Here is a 14,823-nt window from a genome sequence, read left to right as displayed (position 1 = left end):
GTTTCTGTTGTGCAGCCAATGTCATTGCAGCCAGAGCGGACTTGATGACAGTGAACATAATGACCCTGATTAAATGGTCCAAACCCTTATTGCTCTGTCATCAGGGCCCCTAGCTTTTCCACTGCTGTTCTCCAAACCACTCTAGTCACAGCCATGAGGGATAAACCAGGCTTCTATTCTGCTGTGTCCAGGCTCCCAATTACCTCATAATGCCTTGCAACACAACTATAACTGTACACACTGCATTAAAAGTGTTGCCGTACCAAAGGGGTCATCATTTTATTATAGGCCTGGGTCTTCTCCAAGAACGTGGGCAACATTTATTCCAAGCTTAATTTATGTTGCGTATTCAGCACTTTTCTGTGTAAACTTTAGTGCATTGAAAACAGAAATTGCACTGTTCAGACAACTCACCAAGAATCCAGAGGTGCTGTCCAAGAGGCATCGTACTCTGGCAAGGAAGCATCTGTTGAGAAAGCAGGAGAGCTCGGAAGGAATCCCCCCGGCCTCCGGAGAATGGAAGAGGCTGCTCACTACAAACTCCTCACCTGGATGGGAATAGAGAAAGATGGAGGAGATTTTAATCTTAAGGGAAGTAAATATACATACAAAAGCTGCATCTACTTTCACATGTATCTAATGATTTATGGCAGTGTGTGAATCACTACCCCGAGGACATACTGTGATATGCCTCATAGGTAAATATATGACAAAGAATGACAGGATCACCACCAAATCCACACCTAAGCAACAGTTTGTATGTGTTCCCTTCACAGTGAGCTACCCACCATTCCCTGCAGCCTGCTGGTGGTCCTGGTGGTCCTGGTGGGCCTGTGACCCCTGTGGAGGGCACATGGCCCAGTGGAGCTGGCGTTTGAACTCCTGGCGATCGTCTATGTGAATGTAGTCAAACACATTCTGGTGCATCACGTCAGTCTGTGGAGAAAATGTAATGGATTTCAGTATGGAAATGTGTACGCTATGAGAATCAGGCATTTATTTAAGTGTTGGACTCCTGTCTTCTTCCAGAAGGCTTAAGAAACATGAGATAGCATGTTCGCAGCAATGTCCGCAGACTGACTCTAAACCACTGTGTTTTGCTGCCATAAGTGCTGCTGGTAGCGCCAGTTTGGAGAGGGGATTCCTGTTGTTGCTGCCTCAGGATTCCAAGGAAGCGTGCTTATTTCCCCCCAGTACACACATAAGGACCATACTGTACACACAAAGTCACTGAAGTTTGCAGAAACAAACATACACACTTATAAAGATATACGTCGTCACATACACAAACACAGGAGCCTTTCCTCAGTGCAGTAACAGTCTAAGGGCTGCTGAAGGGCCAAAGAGGGCAGCTGTGTTTGTCAAACATCGCGTGACACCGGCTCCCGAACAGCAGTCCAGCCCAGTTTGCCCTCCCCATCCACACACACAAAAAATGAGCCGGGTTCCAGCCCACTCTCGTCATGCCTCGCTTTCTTTTCCAGCGATAGCTTTGCTTTCTGTCATTCCATGACAGATTCCCACTAAAATGTTCAACCTACTCCCCTTCCCTCTCTCCCTCTCTCCCTCTCTCCCTCCTCCCGGCACTCTCTCCATAATTTCCACACTGGTGGCACGCGAGGGTTTTTGATCGCCTGCCTCTGAAAACACAATCTGTTCCCACCGTCTTCGGCGGGCGCTTCGTCCTGTGGTTTGGTTCCCTACCGGCAGTCAGGCAGACGGATCGAGTGACTATTGTTTATGTTTCCCATAAAAAACACAGAGCAAAAGAAGAAGGGGAAAAAGAGAATAAGTGATATTTGTGTGATCCTTCCAAGGCTAACTGCCCCAGTAACAAATGGGATGAAAGGCCAGTGGAGGTCTTCTGCTCTTCTCCAGAGCTTTCTTGTGGTGCTACTTAGTGAAGCGTTTTCTTTTGTTCTTTTTCCTGTGGTATATTAGGGATAAGTGTTGTTCTGACTGCAATTGTGGGTTCCAAATGATGGGACATGTTGGAGGCAAAGAATGTGACTTAAAAAGAACCAATAGTTTATTTTTGCAACAATTGAACATGTGGCACAGCTAATGCAATGCTTTGGTGGCACTGAAATATAACATGATGATTCAGGACACATTTTAACTTCACATTCTTTCTTAAGTTCCTCATTTAGAGTGCTATGTATTATGTAATGAAAATCCTCTGTATTTTAGTCCATAGTTCTCAGTATCGACAACACTGACTGGTACGAAGAATTACATTTGAATTTGCGTATAGATAAGCAGTGATTTTCTGCCAGATCAAATGTCACATGATTACATAACATTGGCTGCTTTGCATGCTGGGATCATTTTAATCTTTCGCCTATATTAGGCATTTTAAATATGTTTTTGCATTTATCTTGGCACAAGGTATTGCATTTCGTTGCCTCTTGCTCTACAACAAAAAATAACTAAGGTGCTAAACATGGTATATACTGTTTATCTTCACCATTTGAGCGTTGTGTGGAGTGTTACGAATCGAAAATTGTTCTTTGTTTGTTTAAACGCATACAAATATTCCATGCACCTTACAGTTTTAATTCCCTTTGTCTGTCTCTCCACACACACACACACACACACACACACACACACACACACACACACACACACACACACACACACACACACACACACACACACACACACACACACACACACACACACACACACACACACACACACACACACACACACACACACACACACACACACACACACACACACACACACACACACACACGCAGTGGCAGGATCTTTCAGACCGCTTTGGTTTACCTGTCGATTTCATGGCGATGGGTCCCAGTCTGCTTGTAAGCCAAGTGGGAGCGCTCTAGCAGAATAATTCTTACCCCAAAGTGTGTGTGTTTTTGTGTGTGCGAGCAGAGCTGGGTGCAAAGGAGGGATTCTAACAGTGAAAAGCACTTTATTCATGGTTTTGAAGAAGCGAGATGATTTTAGCATCGCAGGACAGGCAAGCCCGTGTGTTGATATCATCCATAATTAATGGCTGGTAAAGCCGCCGGAGAGGAAGGAAGCTAAACCGCTGGTGACTTATCAGTGCACGCACACAAACACACACAAACACACACATACACAGAGTGTAACAGAGTTCTTCACCTTCCTCTGGCCTCTTAGCTGTTAGCGAGCCCTCTAGATTGAGAATTATGAAGCAGCAGACTGAAAGAGATACTTTGACTCTATATCATTAGCCGTAGGATGAAAGAAAAGAAAATAGAAAGAGTTGGATGGAAAATAATAGATTGGTTGGAGGTACAACTTGTGAGTATGGGCCGTCTGAGAGGCTACCAACTCCAACGGTGATGATCTGTTTGATTAAAAATAGCTCAACATTTTGGGAAATGAGCTTGTTTGTTTTTCTTGCCAAGAGTCAGCTGGGAAGATAAATACCACTCTCACGTCTGTATTGCAAATATGTAGACCTGGTTAGCTTAGCTCAGCATAAAGACCAGAAACAAGGGGCTACATCTCCAAAGGTAACACCATTCACCTATACTAGCATCTCTAAAGCTCACTAATGAACTCGTTTTTTTATGTCTAATGGGTTTAATCCGTACAAAAACACAATTGTTGCATGGTTACAGTACGTGCCAGATTTTTTCTTTGCAGGGACACTAATCTCCCGGAGCTAGGGAACTTTAGAGATGCCAGTTGAACAGAGCCAGATTAGCTGTTCTTTCCACTTCTTGTGAGCATTATCAATCTTCTCATCTTGGCAAATAGCAAACATATTGTTTCTTGTGAGATGTCTAAATTCCTGAAATAGTTTTATGGATTCAGCTTACCTTGACCTAAGGCAGGAGTCCATTTATCGACTGAAAATCTGTGCTTGTAATGTGAGCAGTTGAGTAATAAGTGAGGAACTGAAAACAGAGGAGGTGGAACTCTGTTGCTGATATGTTCATCATAGAGTATATCAAACCTTCATTATACAGCATCTAAAATATGAATGAGACTTACCTGATGAAATCCCAGATAGTCCACGATGGTTGAAGAGGCATAAAATACCATCCCATCACTGCTCACCACCAAGGCAAAGCCTGTAAGAGACTACACACACACACAGAGAGAGAGAGGAATAAGTGGTGACTCAGAGCAATTCATGCAGTAAACAAACACAACCAACAGTTGTTTTAATCGGTGCAGTTTTTGCAAAGCTGACTTTAGAGAGCATGATTGCACCGAGTCGTGACACACTGCAACAAGTCCAATATTTTTTATTTAAGACTCAACGGACAACAGTTAATGCTGTTTTTCTCCAAGCAAAGCTTTTTTCCAATTGGACCATTTTATAGCACAATGTTGAATTGATATCTTACCATAACTCTCAGAAGGGCAAATAAGAAAACAAAAAATAACTGTAATAATGCTGCACACTGTAAAATGATTGAAAGACAGATGGTATGTAACTAAGTGGGAACAATAAAGCTGGCAGATTTGTAATGCAAAATATTGTTTTCAACTTTGATTATTAAGTCTGTTTGACAGGTAACATCCTTTGCTTTGTGATCCCAAACACTTTGATTAAAAGCAGCAAAACTCCAGACCGCGTTCCCACTTTCCCTCTTTTCACACACAAGGGGGGAAAAATGTGTTTGGCCGACACGGCTTACGGAAACAAGTGTTGATTAAAAGGAACATTTAAATAAATAACGTAACTCGCTTCAGTCAAATAAGGAGTGATGGACAGCTGGAGATTGTGGCTAAAGTGTGAAAAAAGAAAGGAAAGGGAGAGGTGGACGAGGGGGAGAGCTCTTTCAGTGTGTGTGTGTATGTGCACAGCTGTGATAGCGTGACAACTGCAAGGCTACTTGACTTGCGCGACTGCTGCTGCCAGAGTCTGTCATCTCTATTTTACTGCGAGACTATGCAGGTCTTTCCCTCGCGGGTGTGTGTGTGTGTGTGGTGTATATCCCCGTGGCGTCTAAATTCACACTCACTCCCTTGCTCCCTCCGAACACTGATCTGATTGCTTTAGCTAGCAGTGTAATGCTCTCTGCACATGCTCCATCCGAACTACATAATACATTCTGATACCTGTGAGCACAGCGATTGTTCCCAGAGGTGCTTGAGTCATACTGTGACAACGCAACTGGACTACGACATGACAATATGTGGATGGGCAGGAGAGGGGAAGATGACTCAGGTTCTTGAGCAGTGTAGATACAGATGTTGTTTGACAAGTTCAACTACTACATGTTCGTGACATCCATGTGGAGGGCGACCCCCCACAGACACACAGCTTTCTGCCGTAAGCCCTCAGAAATAAACAGTATTAGGCAACAAAAGACATGCAGCTCCTTTTGGACGGCTCTGAAGCTTTTGAAATGGACATGAGGTATCAACATAGATTAATATAATCTCCAATATTCTCAATATATTAGTCAGTTGGGGCTTTACAAACATCTGGTAACAGAATGTTTTGGAAAATCAAATATTTGTATGAAAACACGGCTTTATGTCTTAATCCAACATGTCAACGTGGGGAATATGAAAAAGCTTTTTTAAATGACTCAGTTATCTGTGATTCTGAGAATTTGTCCAAACAATGGACTAAAAAAGGCCTTAAAAATGATTCAAGGACATAAACAAAGGCCAACATTTACATGTTGAGTTTATTTAGGTTTTTTCAGAGAGTTCACCTTTATCCTTGGCTCTACAAAGCCACTGAAATGCCACAGTAAATGTATGCAACCCAATTTCTTTGACATTTGTATTCTTCTAGAACGAAAAAGCCTTGGACTTGAGACCTGAAAAAGTGTGTTAAGGCAAAAACTATATTTTGTAGGATGATTATTGTAATGGCTTTCAAAATTGAAAATCTTAGCAATTATATTATAGATGAATACAGTGGATTTCTTTTTGACGTGTCCAAAACTATAATGGGATCTTTTAGTTTGGAATAGGACAGGCAAAATGTCTATCAGCTATACTTCTTTCCTTTATATAACAACCAGGCATAAAACCATGACATATATATATATTGAATTAATATTGGCTGCACTGTACGGCAAACTGTTTTTGTGTGTTTTCCCGATACATATTTCCCTTTCTCTCCTGCATACTGAAGCCAGTTTAGGTAATGGAAACAGGCACCTGCTGCTGGCCTGCTCCGCCACATATCTGCACCCACTAAACCCCCGGCTCCCATAACCGCCCCTGGGAGACAGAAGCTTTGACTTACACATCTTAAGAGGTGCTTTGCACGCAGAGCCCAAAATAAAATATTGGTTCGCTAGATTTGGAAGCAAGTGAGAGGAGAGTTTGGATTGGGGGGGGGGGGGGCTTGTTTCTAGCTGTCAGAGGGAGATGAAAGCAGAGATGATGGGATCATGACAAACATGGAGACCCTCTGCCATCAGGAACACATTCACATCCTACACACACTGACTGAGGTTAGAATAATAGGGGTACGGATATTTATGAAAGTTGGATATCAGCCAATGAGGGAAACCACACTCACACATTAGAAATACATTACAGTGAGTCTTTCTATCAGTTGGTAAGTCCAGGGCTTTGGCCAAGTGATTGACTACATCAGGTCTCTCATCTGTACTAGTCAGTATTGAAAAATGTTTTATGATTCTTTTGTTGACACACCAACTAAGGCACTTTAACCAAGCATTTAAATAATCCATATTTGTTGTAAATTCATGGTATTTTAACTTTTTCATAAAAAAAGTTTTTTTAATCCGTAGGTCTTTGGAGTTTAAGTCTCTTCATTTAAATACATTTATATTGTACTTTAAATATATACAATAAATGATATGTTGAACATTCCTATTGGTCAACACTTGCCCACACCACACACACACACACACACACACACACACACACACACACACACACACACACACACACACACACACACACACACACACACACACACACACACACACACACACACACACACACACACACACACACACACTTCCTCCTCTTCCTCTCCTGGGTCCCATCACCATCACCAGTAACTCACAGTTAGCTGTGAGGCCCGCTGCAGGTTGAGTCACGCAACGGGAGGCAGCACATCACTACGCTCAATCTATCCTTTTGTTACGCGCCCCATTGAGACAACCTAACACGTTAACAGAAGCATCAGTGGATCAGCTCCACACTGAGTGTGAGCACGTAGTTGTTGGCAGCAGATCAGTCACTTGTTGTTCGACGGATAGCCAGGATATTGAGCGTGTAGCTGCTGTGTTTGTCCGATTATGACCTTCTGTCTGCTCTCATGCCTTCAATAGAAACATTTGCCTTTCTAGGAATTAAACAAAAAATGTAAACTATATTCAAAACATGTATTGTGTCTATGAAAAAAAACCTAGAAATGACTTGTCAACATTTATTAAATCTGTGTCTAAATCTGATTAAAGCTCCGAGGTCAACTGACAAAAAACAAATCTCCCATTTGCTCTGATTACTGTTGACAGGCTTGGTGTGTTCTTCTCACTCTCTTCCACACACACACACACACACACACACACACACACACACACACACACACACACACACACACACACACACACACACACACACACACACACACACACACACACACACACACACACACACACACACACACACACACACACACACACACACACACACACACACACACACACACACACACACACACATCACTGGTTGCTCAAGCCGGCAGCATGTGTGAGTCCCCAACTCCTCCATCAGCTCTGACACTCCCGTCTCACCCTGGTGTCACGCAACACCACAGCTCCCCGCAAAGGGGGTCAGGGCAAAGGGCGAAGGGCACACACGCATTCAAATAAAACCTTTCCTCCCATCGTTCCCAATTCACTCTCACTTACTCACACTCAGACACAATTGGTCTCCTGATTGGTGTGTATACAAAAGATCAAAAATATCATCGAAAGGCGACGTCAATCATATCGCTAGCACTATGGTTCTACTGTACTCATTTACTTTAAAAAGGCAGACACATAATTGCACACACAAAGACAAAAGCCATGTGGATTCTTACTTCCAGGAGGAGGCTGCTTTCATGGATGGTGGTGCCCGGTAGAGTGCTGTCTTTCCTGGGTTCAGGGTTAGAGGACGCTGTGCTGATACTTTGCTTCCTGGAGGGCTTCTCATTGTTCCCTATAAAAGAATAAAATAAACCGGTCAATTGGCTTAAAGAGTGACTTGTTTGTGTTGAAACAATGAACCGCAATCAGTTTTTCAGTCAGTGCAAATAAAAGAGCAGCCACAAACATAAACTGTTTTTATTAACCTTATACAAGCAGGGATATGTGCTGATATATGCTGGGAAGTTATATCAAGCACACCTAATACAGAGTCCTGTCAACACGGGAAAGTTGAGTATGATAACAACAATGTCCAAACGTACACTCGTCAATTCTCCCATAACCTTTATGATATGGCAGGAAGAGAATTGGACCGGCACTCGGACATGTGGCCGACACATTAACTGTAACACCAGGTATTAGTCTGTGTGCTGGGGCTAACAAGACCAAACATTAGAGGATTTCACGACTTTACAGGATTCTCCCCACACGATATAGCAACACGCACATGTAAAGCTCACTAAGAGGGTGAGGTAGAGCACAGCATTTTGGTGCGTTTTGGGATGATTTTTGAAATGTTAAAATTGACTTATTCAAACTGAAAAAAGGGTCTGCATAAATAAATATAATGCTGTTAAGATGGGCTTCATCCGCAAAACAGTGAAAGCTTTCTTGGTCCAACTTTTTGGGCCGAGTCTGACCTCTTTGTGGAGCAGTCCAGAACAAAGGAACATTCTTCTTTGAATTTCAAAGACAGGTCCTCTAAAGAGTCCTTCAACGCTAGATGAAGATGACTTCATTTTACTATAGTTAAATCTAATATAAAGAATTGTATCCTAAGCTCTTTGCACACTGCACCGCAATTCACAGCCCACCTGCTCTATTGTGCCATCTGATATTGAAAAAATAAGAAATATCCACTAAAGTTATAAAAATACCGCAGAGTAGAGTAAGTCACGCTCCATCTATTACTTTACATATCCTGTGCTCTTTCCGTGCAGAGTAAGCACTACTACCTACTATCATGCCAGAGTGTGTACACGTGCAATTAGCCTACACGACTGTGGCGTGCAGAACTGTCACATGTGCATCGGTGACGTGTGCGTTGCGTGTTGGATGCATGTTTGCGTGTTGCTCTTATGGGTGTGCTGTCAGGGGGCATGTGGCTCACTACCAGAGATCAGCCCTTTTTTCTCCATCACTCATTGTAGCAGGCAGAGATTAGTCACGCAACACACACACCACTGCCTCATTACGAAAAACGATCTAAGTATGTATGCATGTATCTTCCGATGCTTCGTATAGTCCCCACCCCCATCGGATAACCCCATTACGGCTTCCCCTACATCCCCCTTTAACCTTCTACCATCTCCTATCTCCTTGTCCATCCCTCCCCCATCAACCCTTCATCTACCCTCCTCCTCATATCTCCGCCCCTTCTTTGTTTCAATCGGCATCGCAAGCCACGATTTCGTGATGCTGAAAGAGTTCCCCTTCTCTTAAATCCACTCCGAATCACGCGATGCCCCCGTTTAATTTCCCATCCATACATTTCCTCTGGATTAACTTTGTAATCACTTTTTTTCCAGCAGTAGCTACATCTGTTTTATGAGTGAAAATAAAGGCTGCAATGTGTTCCTCTGCTTAAAATCAGGGTACGGGTTGATGTCTACACTGACAGGCAGCTTAGTAAACTCATAACGGCCAATCATAACGTTAAGTATTTTGTCATCACCTCCGCTAGGTGCAAACACACACAAATAAACAGACTCAGACAGCCACACACACACACAACCATTCTCTTCCATTACTGCAATATCATCCAACCGGTGGAAACTAATGCAGAGGCTAATAAGCCTCTTTATTTTCCTCCTTCAACGCCTCATGTATTTTTGTTTTCTCTCTTACGGCAGCTTTTGGAGAGGATGCAGCGTCAGGAAAGACAAACAGACGGGATGATTAATTATCGGCACAGGCACTTCCCCTGCCGACAGTACGGCCTTTATTCATCCCCGCTCGTGTCTTCGGGTTTGCTTTTCTTTGCCTCTATTTTCTCCCTCTCTCTCTGGCCCATAAAGGAAAACAGAGAAGGTAATGGTGAGGCGTTTATGTGCTCTGCGTAAAGACAGGGTGTTAAGTAAAAAGTGACAAGAAGCGGGATGTAGATGCTGCCAAAGGGTGAGGCTGAAAGTGTCTAGCTCCTTCTGCCGGCCAGGTCTGTCTTTCCACTTCCACTGAGAACACGAAAGGTTAGGACCACCCGCCAAACAGCAAGCTGGAGTGTCATTCAATCTGCACAATGCCTTGGATGAGGGACTATGGAGCGTGTGATGACATGAGTTGGGTTTGAGTCGTTGAAATGAAGAGATAATCTGATATTACAAAAAGGGATTGAGATGGAATTAAATAGAAAACAGGAGAAAAGTCTTAAAGACGGCTTGTTAAACGTGATAGGAAAGTTATGTGGCTGAATTATTACATCAAGTGTTCCTGTTAGGGTTGTCCCTCATTTAAAAACTTCAGCTGGTGCTTGTGGTCAGAGACTAGGAATGAGCACATGAGAAAAAAAGTGTGTGAGTGTATCTAAGTGTGAGTTTAGGACACATTCCACATCAATCAGGAGTTTATTCTTGCAACCGCTAGGGGGTGAGGTGGCCCTTGGGCATATGGATTGTGTAGAGCACAGTCTGGGTGTGTTCTTCTGTTTTCAACACTGTCTCCTTTAAAGCCACTTCCTCCCACTGCACTGATAACAGTCAAAACATGTGAAGAGAAAGAAGAAACCTCCATATGGGGAGAGAGCGCTGAAAGGGGGGTCTCTGTGGACCTGTAGTGTCACCGACATGCTTTTATTCTGAGGATAATGGAGATCAAACACAAAGGAATGTCTCACAAAATGATAAGAAATTAATATTTCAATACAGTCCTGTACATTCGATTTAGAGTTGGCATGGCATGACATTATGTTGCAGAGCACTGCTGAAAAGTGTTGCATGACTCGGAGCGCTTTATAAATCGTGAGTACAAGAGTAGCATGCGTTTTGAACCGAATGGTAGCTGATACTCCAGGCCCATTCTTTAGATCATGCTCCTATCCAGAACAATGTGCAGCAGGTAAGTGTTCATACATGGCTGCTCATAGTCACAACACCAGCTGCTGCACGGGACCTCTCCACCTGCATGCATACTCCAAATCCATTCAAACAGGTGGTTATGCTGCTTTATCTTTTTACTATTTCTACACATTTCATCGCTCATACCCTGCAAAGTCATTTATAGAAAAAAACACAAGACAACCTCCAAAAATATGAAGCACTTGTGAAGCTACCAAACCATAAATTAGTATTAATTTAGTTAGTATTAGTATTATATAAAGTAGTTGTCATTAGCTCCACATTTACCAAATATAACAGTCAAACAGTCTTATGCATTAGTCAAATTAAGTTACACTTGCAAGTGCTATTTTACTGCATTGTGATATACATTTTTTTTTATACTACATCCATAGTTTTATTCAAGCAACACTTTTGAAACTTGACTTTTTGTCCTTAATACTTTTTTCATCAATGGAAAATCCAAACTTATAGGAGAAATGTATTTATTTTCTATTAAATGTCTAACATGTCTGAGTGACACATCCATGCTCTCGTTCTGCCTGATTTCAGCAGCATGGGGGCCATCTTTTGGCAGCTGATCCTCTGCTGTGTGTTCGGCTTGTAAAGAGCTCCGGACTTGAACATGTGAACACTGTGCAGCACAGCAGCCCCTCCCCTCCCACAAGGCTTGCGTGAGTAGAGAAAACTGTGTGTGTGTGCATATGTGTGTGTTGAGGTTGGGTTGGCTTACAGCCACTTCCTTTGCCTATTCCCGCCCCCTTTCCTCAGCGCTCTTCTTGTCTGTCTCTCTCTCTCTCTCCGCAGGCACAGGAAATCCACAGCAGAGAGAGCAGCACCAACACACACACACAGAGAGAGAGAGAGAGAGAGAGGGGGGGGAGAGAGAGAGAGAAAGAGAGAGAGAAGCTGGCTGATCAAGGGCTGGTTGTCACGCGAGCGAGCCGTCTGTCAATCTCCCCCCCTTCCTCCTGACAGGGTGCTGGCGGCTGGCCAAGGCCTTGCGTGCAAGCCGGCCAGCCGCATTAGCCCATAAAGAATTTCATAATAGCAACAGCTGTTAAATATTGATGACTGCTGGCAAGCGCTCAATGGTGCTTCGCAAAAAGGTTAAGCCTGCGCTGTAATGGAAGCTAATACTTCATTATGCCACAGATCAAATGTCCGGATCTCGGCCTGTCCAAATCCAACTCGTACCATTACAACTTTTTTCTTGTTTTTGCAATGTGGCAGAGAAGGGGATTCACTGAAAGAAAGTTTAAAGCACTTTCATAGTTTTGTTTGAAGACAAACAGGAGCTTTTGTTTAACTCTGTTCCAGTTGGTGGATATATAAAGAATGCATTAAACTACAATCATCAATAAACCTTGATACAAACGTTGAATCGGTGTATAATCTTTCTGATTCTGTTTTGGATGAGATTGTTTTGTTTCCACTCTGACATATAAGATTACATTTCAAGGGATTGACTGCAGGGATTTAGAGCAATTCCCTTTGCCTGTGAACAAAACAACATGTACAAAAATACTTTTCTTGGAATCACAAATATGTGTCTTTCAGAGGAGATTATAACGTGAGTGAGAGATTTAGTTTGAAGGGGGTGTGTATGTGGCGTTGCTAGGGGAAGTCTATCTCTAGAAAAAAAACCTTGAGAAGAACAAAATAATAGCCTTGATACTGATGTAAAGGGGAAGTGATATTATGACAAAGCAAATGAGATCACATAGAGCGGAGGTAAACTCAATTGTTTCCACTTCTCTGTTTTGGTTGGCAAGCAGACACACAAGTCGTCACCATGCTGTAAAAGAGTGATATGTCTCCACACATGAGCCCTCGGACAAAACAGACTTGTATAGCCTGCTCCACAGTGTACTGCTAACTGTGTGTGGCTTGACTTCATAAAAGAGGCGCCATGCACTCTCTGCATACACAACGCTGGAGGAGTTTTACAGCGATCATAATATGAAAGTAATGTAATTGCTTCTATAAATAGAGAACATGACTGATTGTGGAGCACATGTTTAATGTTTGTCGGTTGAGAAAATAGTTTTTTCCTGATGAACCCGTTGAAGGAGCATGCAGAGTAAGCTTAAAAGGCTGTCTAAACACTCTGAAATCTGCCTTGTCAAGCCACGGGAGAATTAACCGCAACATAAGGCCGTGGTGCAATATTTATACAGAGAATTAGAAAAACTAACAAAATGCAAATGGACGCAGGCCCAAGGAGAATGTGCTTCAGCCTGAAATGATGTGCTCTCCACTCACAGGCCGCATTCAGGCATGAGTTGCGTGAGACGGGCCAGTTACGCAGGAAAGCTTTTAATTTGACTGTACCCAAATGAAGGCAACAGTGTATTTTCTAATTGAAGACAACAAGACGCTGCAGATTTCCTGCCAATGCCGAGGACCTGAACCTCAGTCTGCTCAGCGGGGGTGAGCTGAGGATATCAGTCCCGCATGAGTCACATATAACCCTGCCTGGAGGGAGAACGGCAACACAAGTGGACAAACTCTGAAGATCGCACAAACAAACACACATAATGGGAGTATATTTGCAGGAGTGGAGGGGAAACGCCATTGTTAGGCCTGCTTTCCACTCTCTTCAGCTTGTCTCATTTGCTATCTGTTTATCTCAAACCCCCTCTAATTGCCTCATTCAAATAGAGACATAAAACATTTCATTTTGGGGACATACTTGGACTTTTGTAGGAAAAATAAAGACGCAAAGGGTACGCTTTTCTACATTATTGGCGTATATTATAGTAGTTTTCAGCCTACTGTGAAATGAATAGTAACAACTTATACATTTCTAATAGAAAAGATGTATGAAATCCTTAGAGTGTAACGCTCTTCTCTGAGATAAACTGTAAAAGACATCATCCCTTGCATGCATGTATGCGTGGTGACTCTATAAGTAGTTTTCCCCTGGATCCCTGCTTTGATGAGGATTGCTTGTTGCTCTCTCAAGGAGCTGGCGGTTAATAAAAGTTGCATTCAGGAACCCCACCTGGCCACAATAAAGCACCAGCCATCTATTGCTGTACTCACACAATCTCCATTTTTACAGCAGTCACGATTCAAGAGCTCCAAAATTAACGTACACAGCATGTTCTCCTAAACTGTAAAGTGTATTTGCTAGTTGCTGTAAAGCCCCTCTCACTGATTCTGAGTTTAATTAGAGATACATTTGAAATGAAAACCTTTCATGCTTTATAAACAAACAGAATCTTGAAACAGATGTGCTTTAAGAGGTGAATGTTGTAAATTGGTTAAATATGTTTGAATTGCAGGGGGACAGGGGTTTAAGCTGCAGAGGAGGGGCCATTCTTTGTTGGTATTTCCTCAAATTGATTTATTTAGGTGCAGGCCTCGTCAAAAAACTCTAAAGTAAGTAAACCAAATAAAAATCTCGACCATTAATGTAGTGCAGAACACAGGGCTGTTGGTTCAAAATGTATAAAATAAACAAAGTGTTCACTATATACAGTAGCCCACTCATTTTTACCACTGAGCTCCTGCTTATTGATGCTGAAAGAGGAACATGTTAACAACAACTGCGGGAATAATTATTAGTGTTCAGTGTGAGCATTCCTGCGTGACACGAAAAAAGAAGTTTACAGTCTGGA

General features: G+C 42.7%; 1 protein-coding gene across 1 annotated transcript in view; it reads right to left on the bottom strand.

Moving 5' to 3' along the window:
* ahrra (aryl-hydrocarbon receptor repressor a) overlaps positions 1–14,823 on the bottom strand; it is a 54,132-nt gene that overhangs the window by 4,988 nt on the left and 34,321 nt on the right. The window contains exons 4-7 of the mRNA XM_034211935.1: positions 8,039–8,157; positions 3,997–4,086; positions 789–936; positions 415–548 (exon numbers count right to left, since the gene is read on the bottom strand). Coding sequence (XP_034067826.1) covers positions 415–548; positions 789–936; positions 3,997–4,086; positions 8,039–8,157 — 491 coding nt within the window. The remainder of the gene's footprint in view (positions 1–414; positions 549–788; positions 937–3,996; positions 4,087–8,038; positions 8,158–14,823) is intronic.

This window comes from Gymnodraco acuticeps, unplaced genomic scaffold (assembly GCF_902827175.1).
Source record: "Gymnodraco acuticeps unplaced genomic scaffold, fGymAcu1.1, whole genome shotgun sequence".
Taxonomy (NCBI): domain Eukaryota; kingdom Metazoa; phylum Chordata; class Actinopteri; order Perciformes; family Bathydraconidae; genus Gymnodraco; species Gymnodraco acuticeps.
Note: the sequence above shows the minus strand (reverse complement) of the source record. Positions and strands in the feature narration are given on the sequence as shown.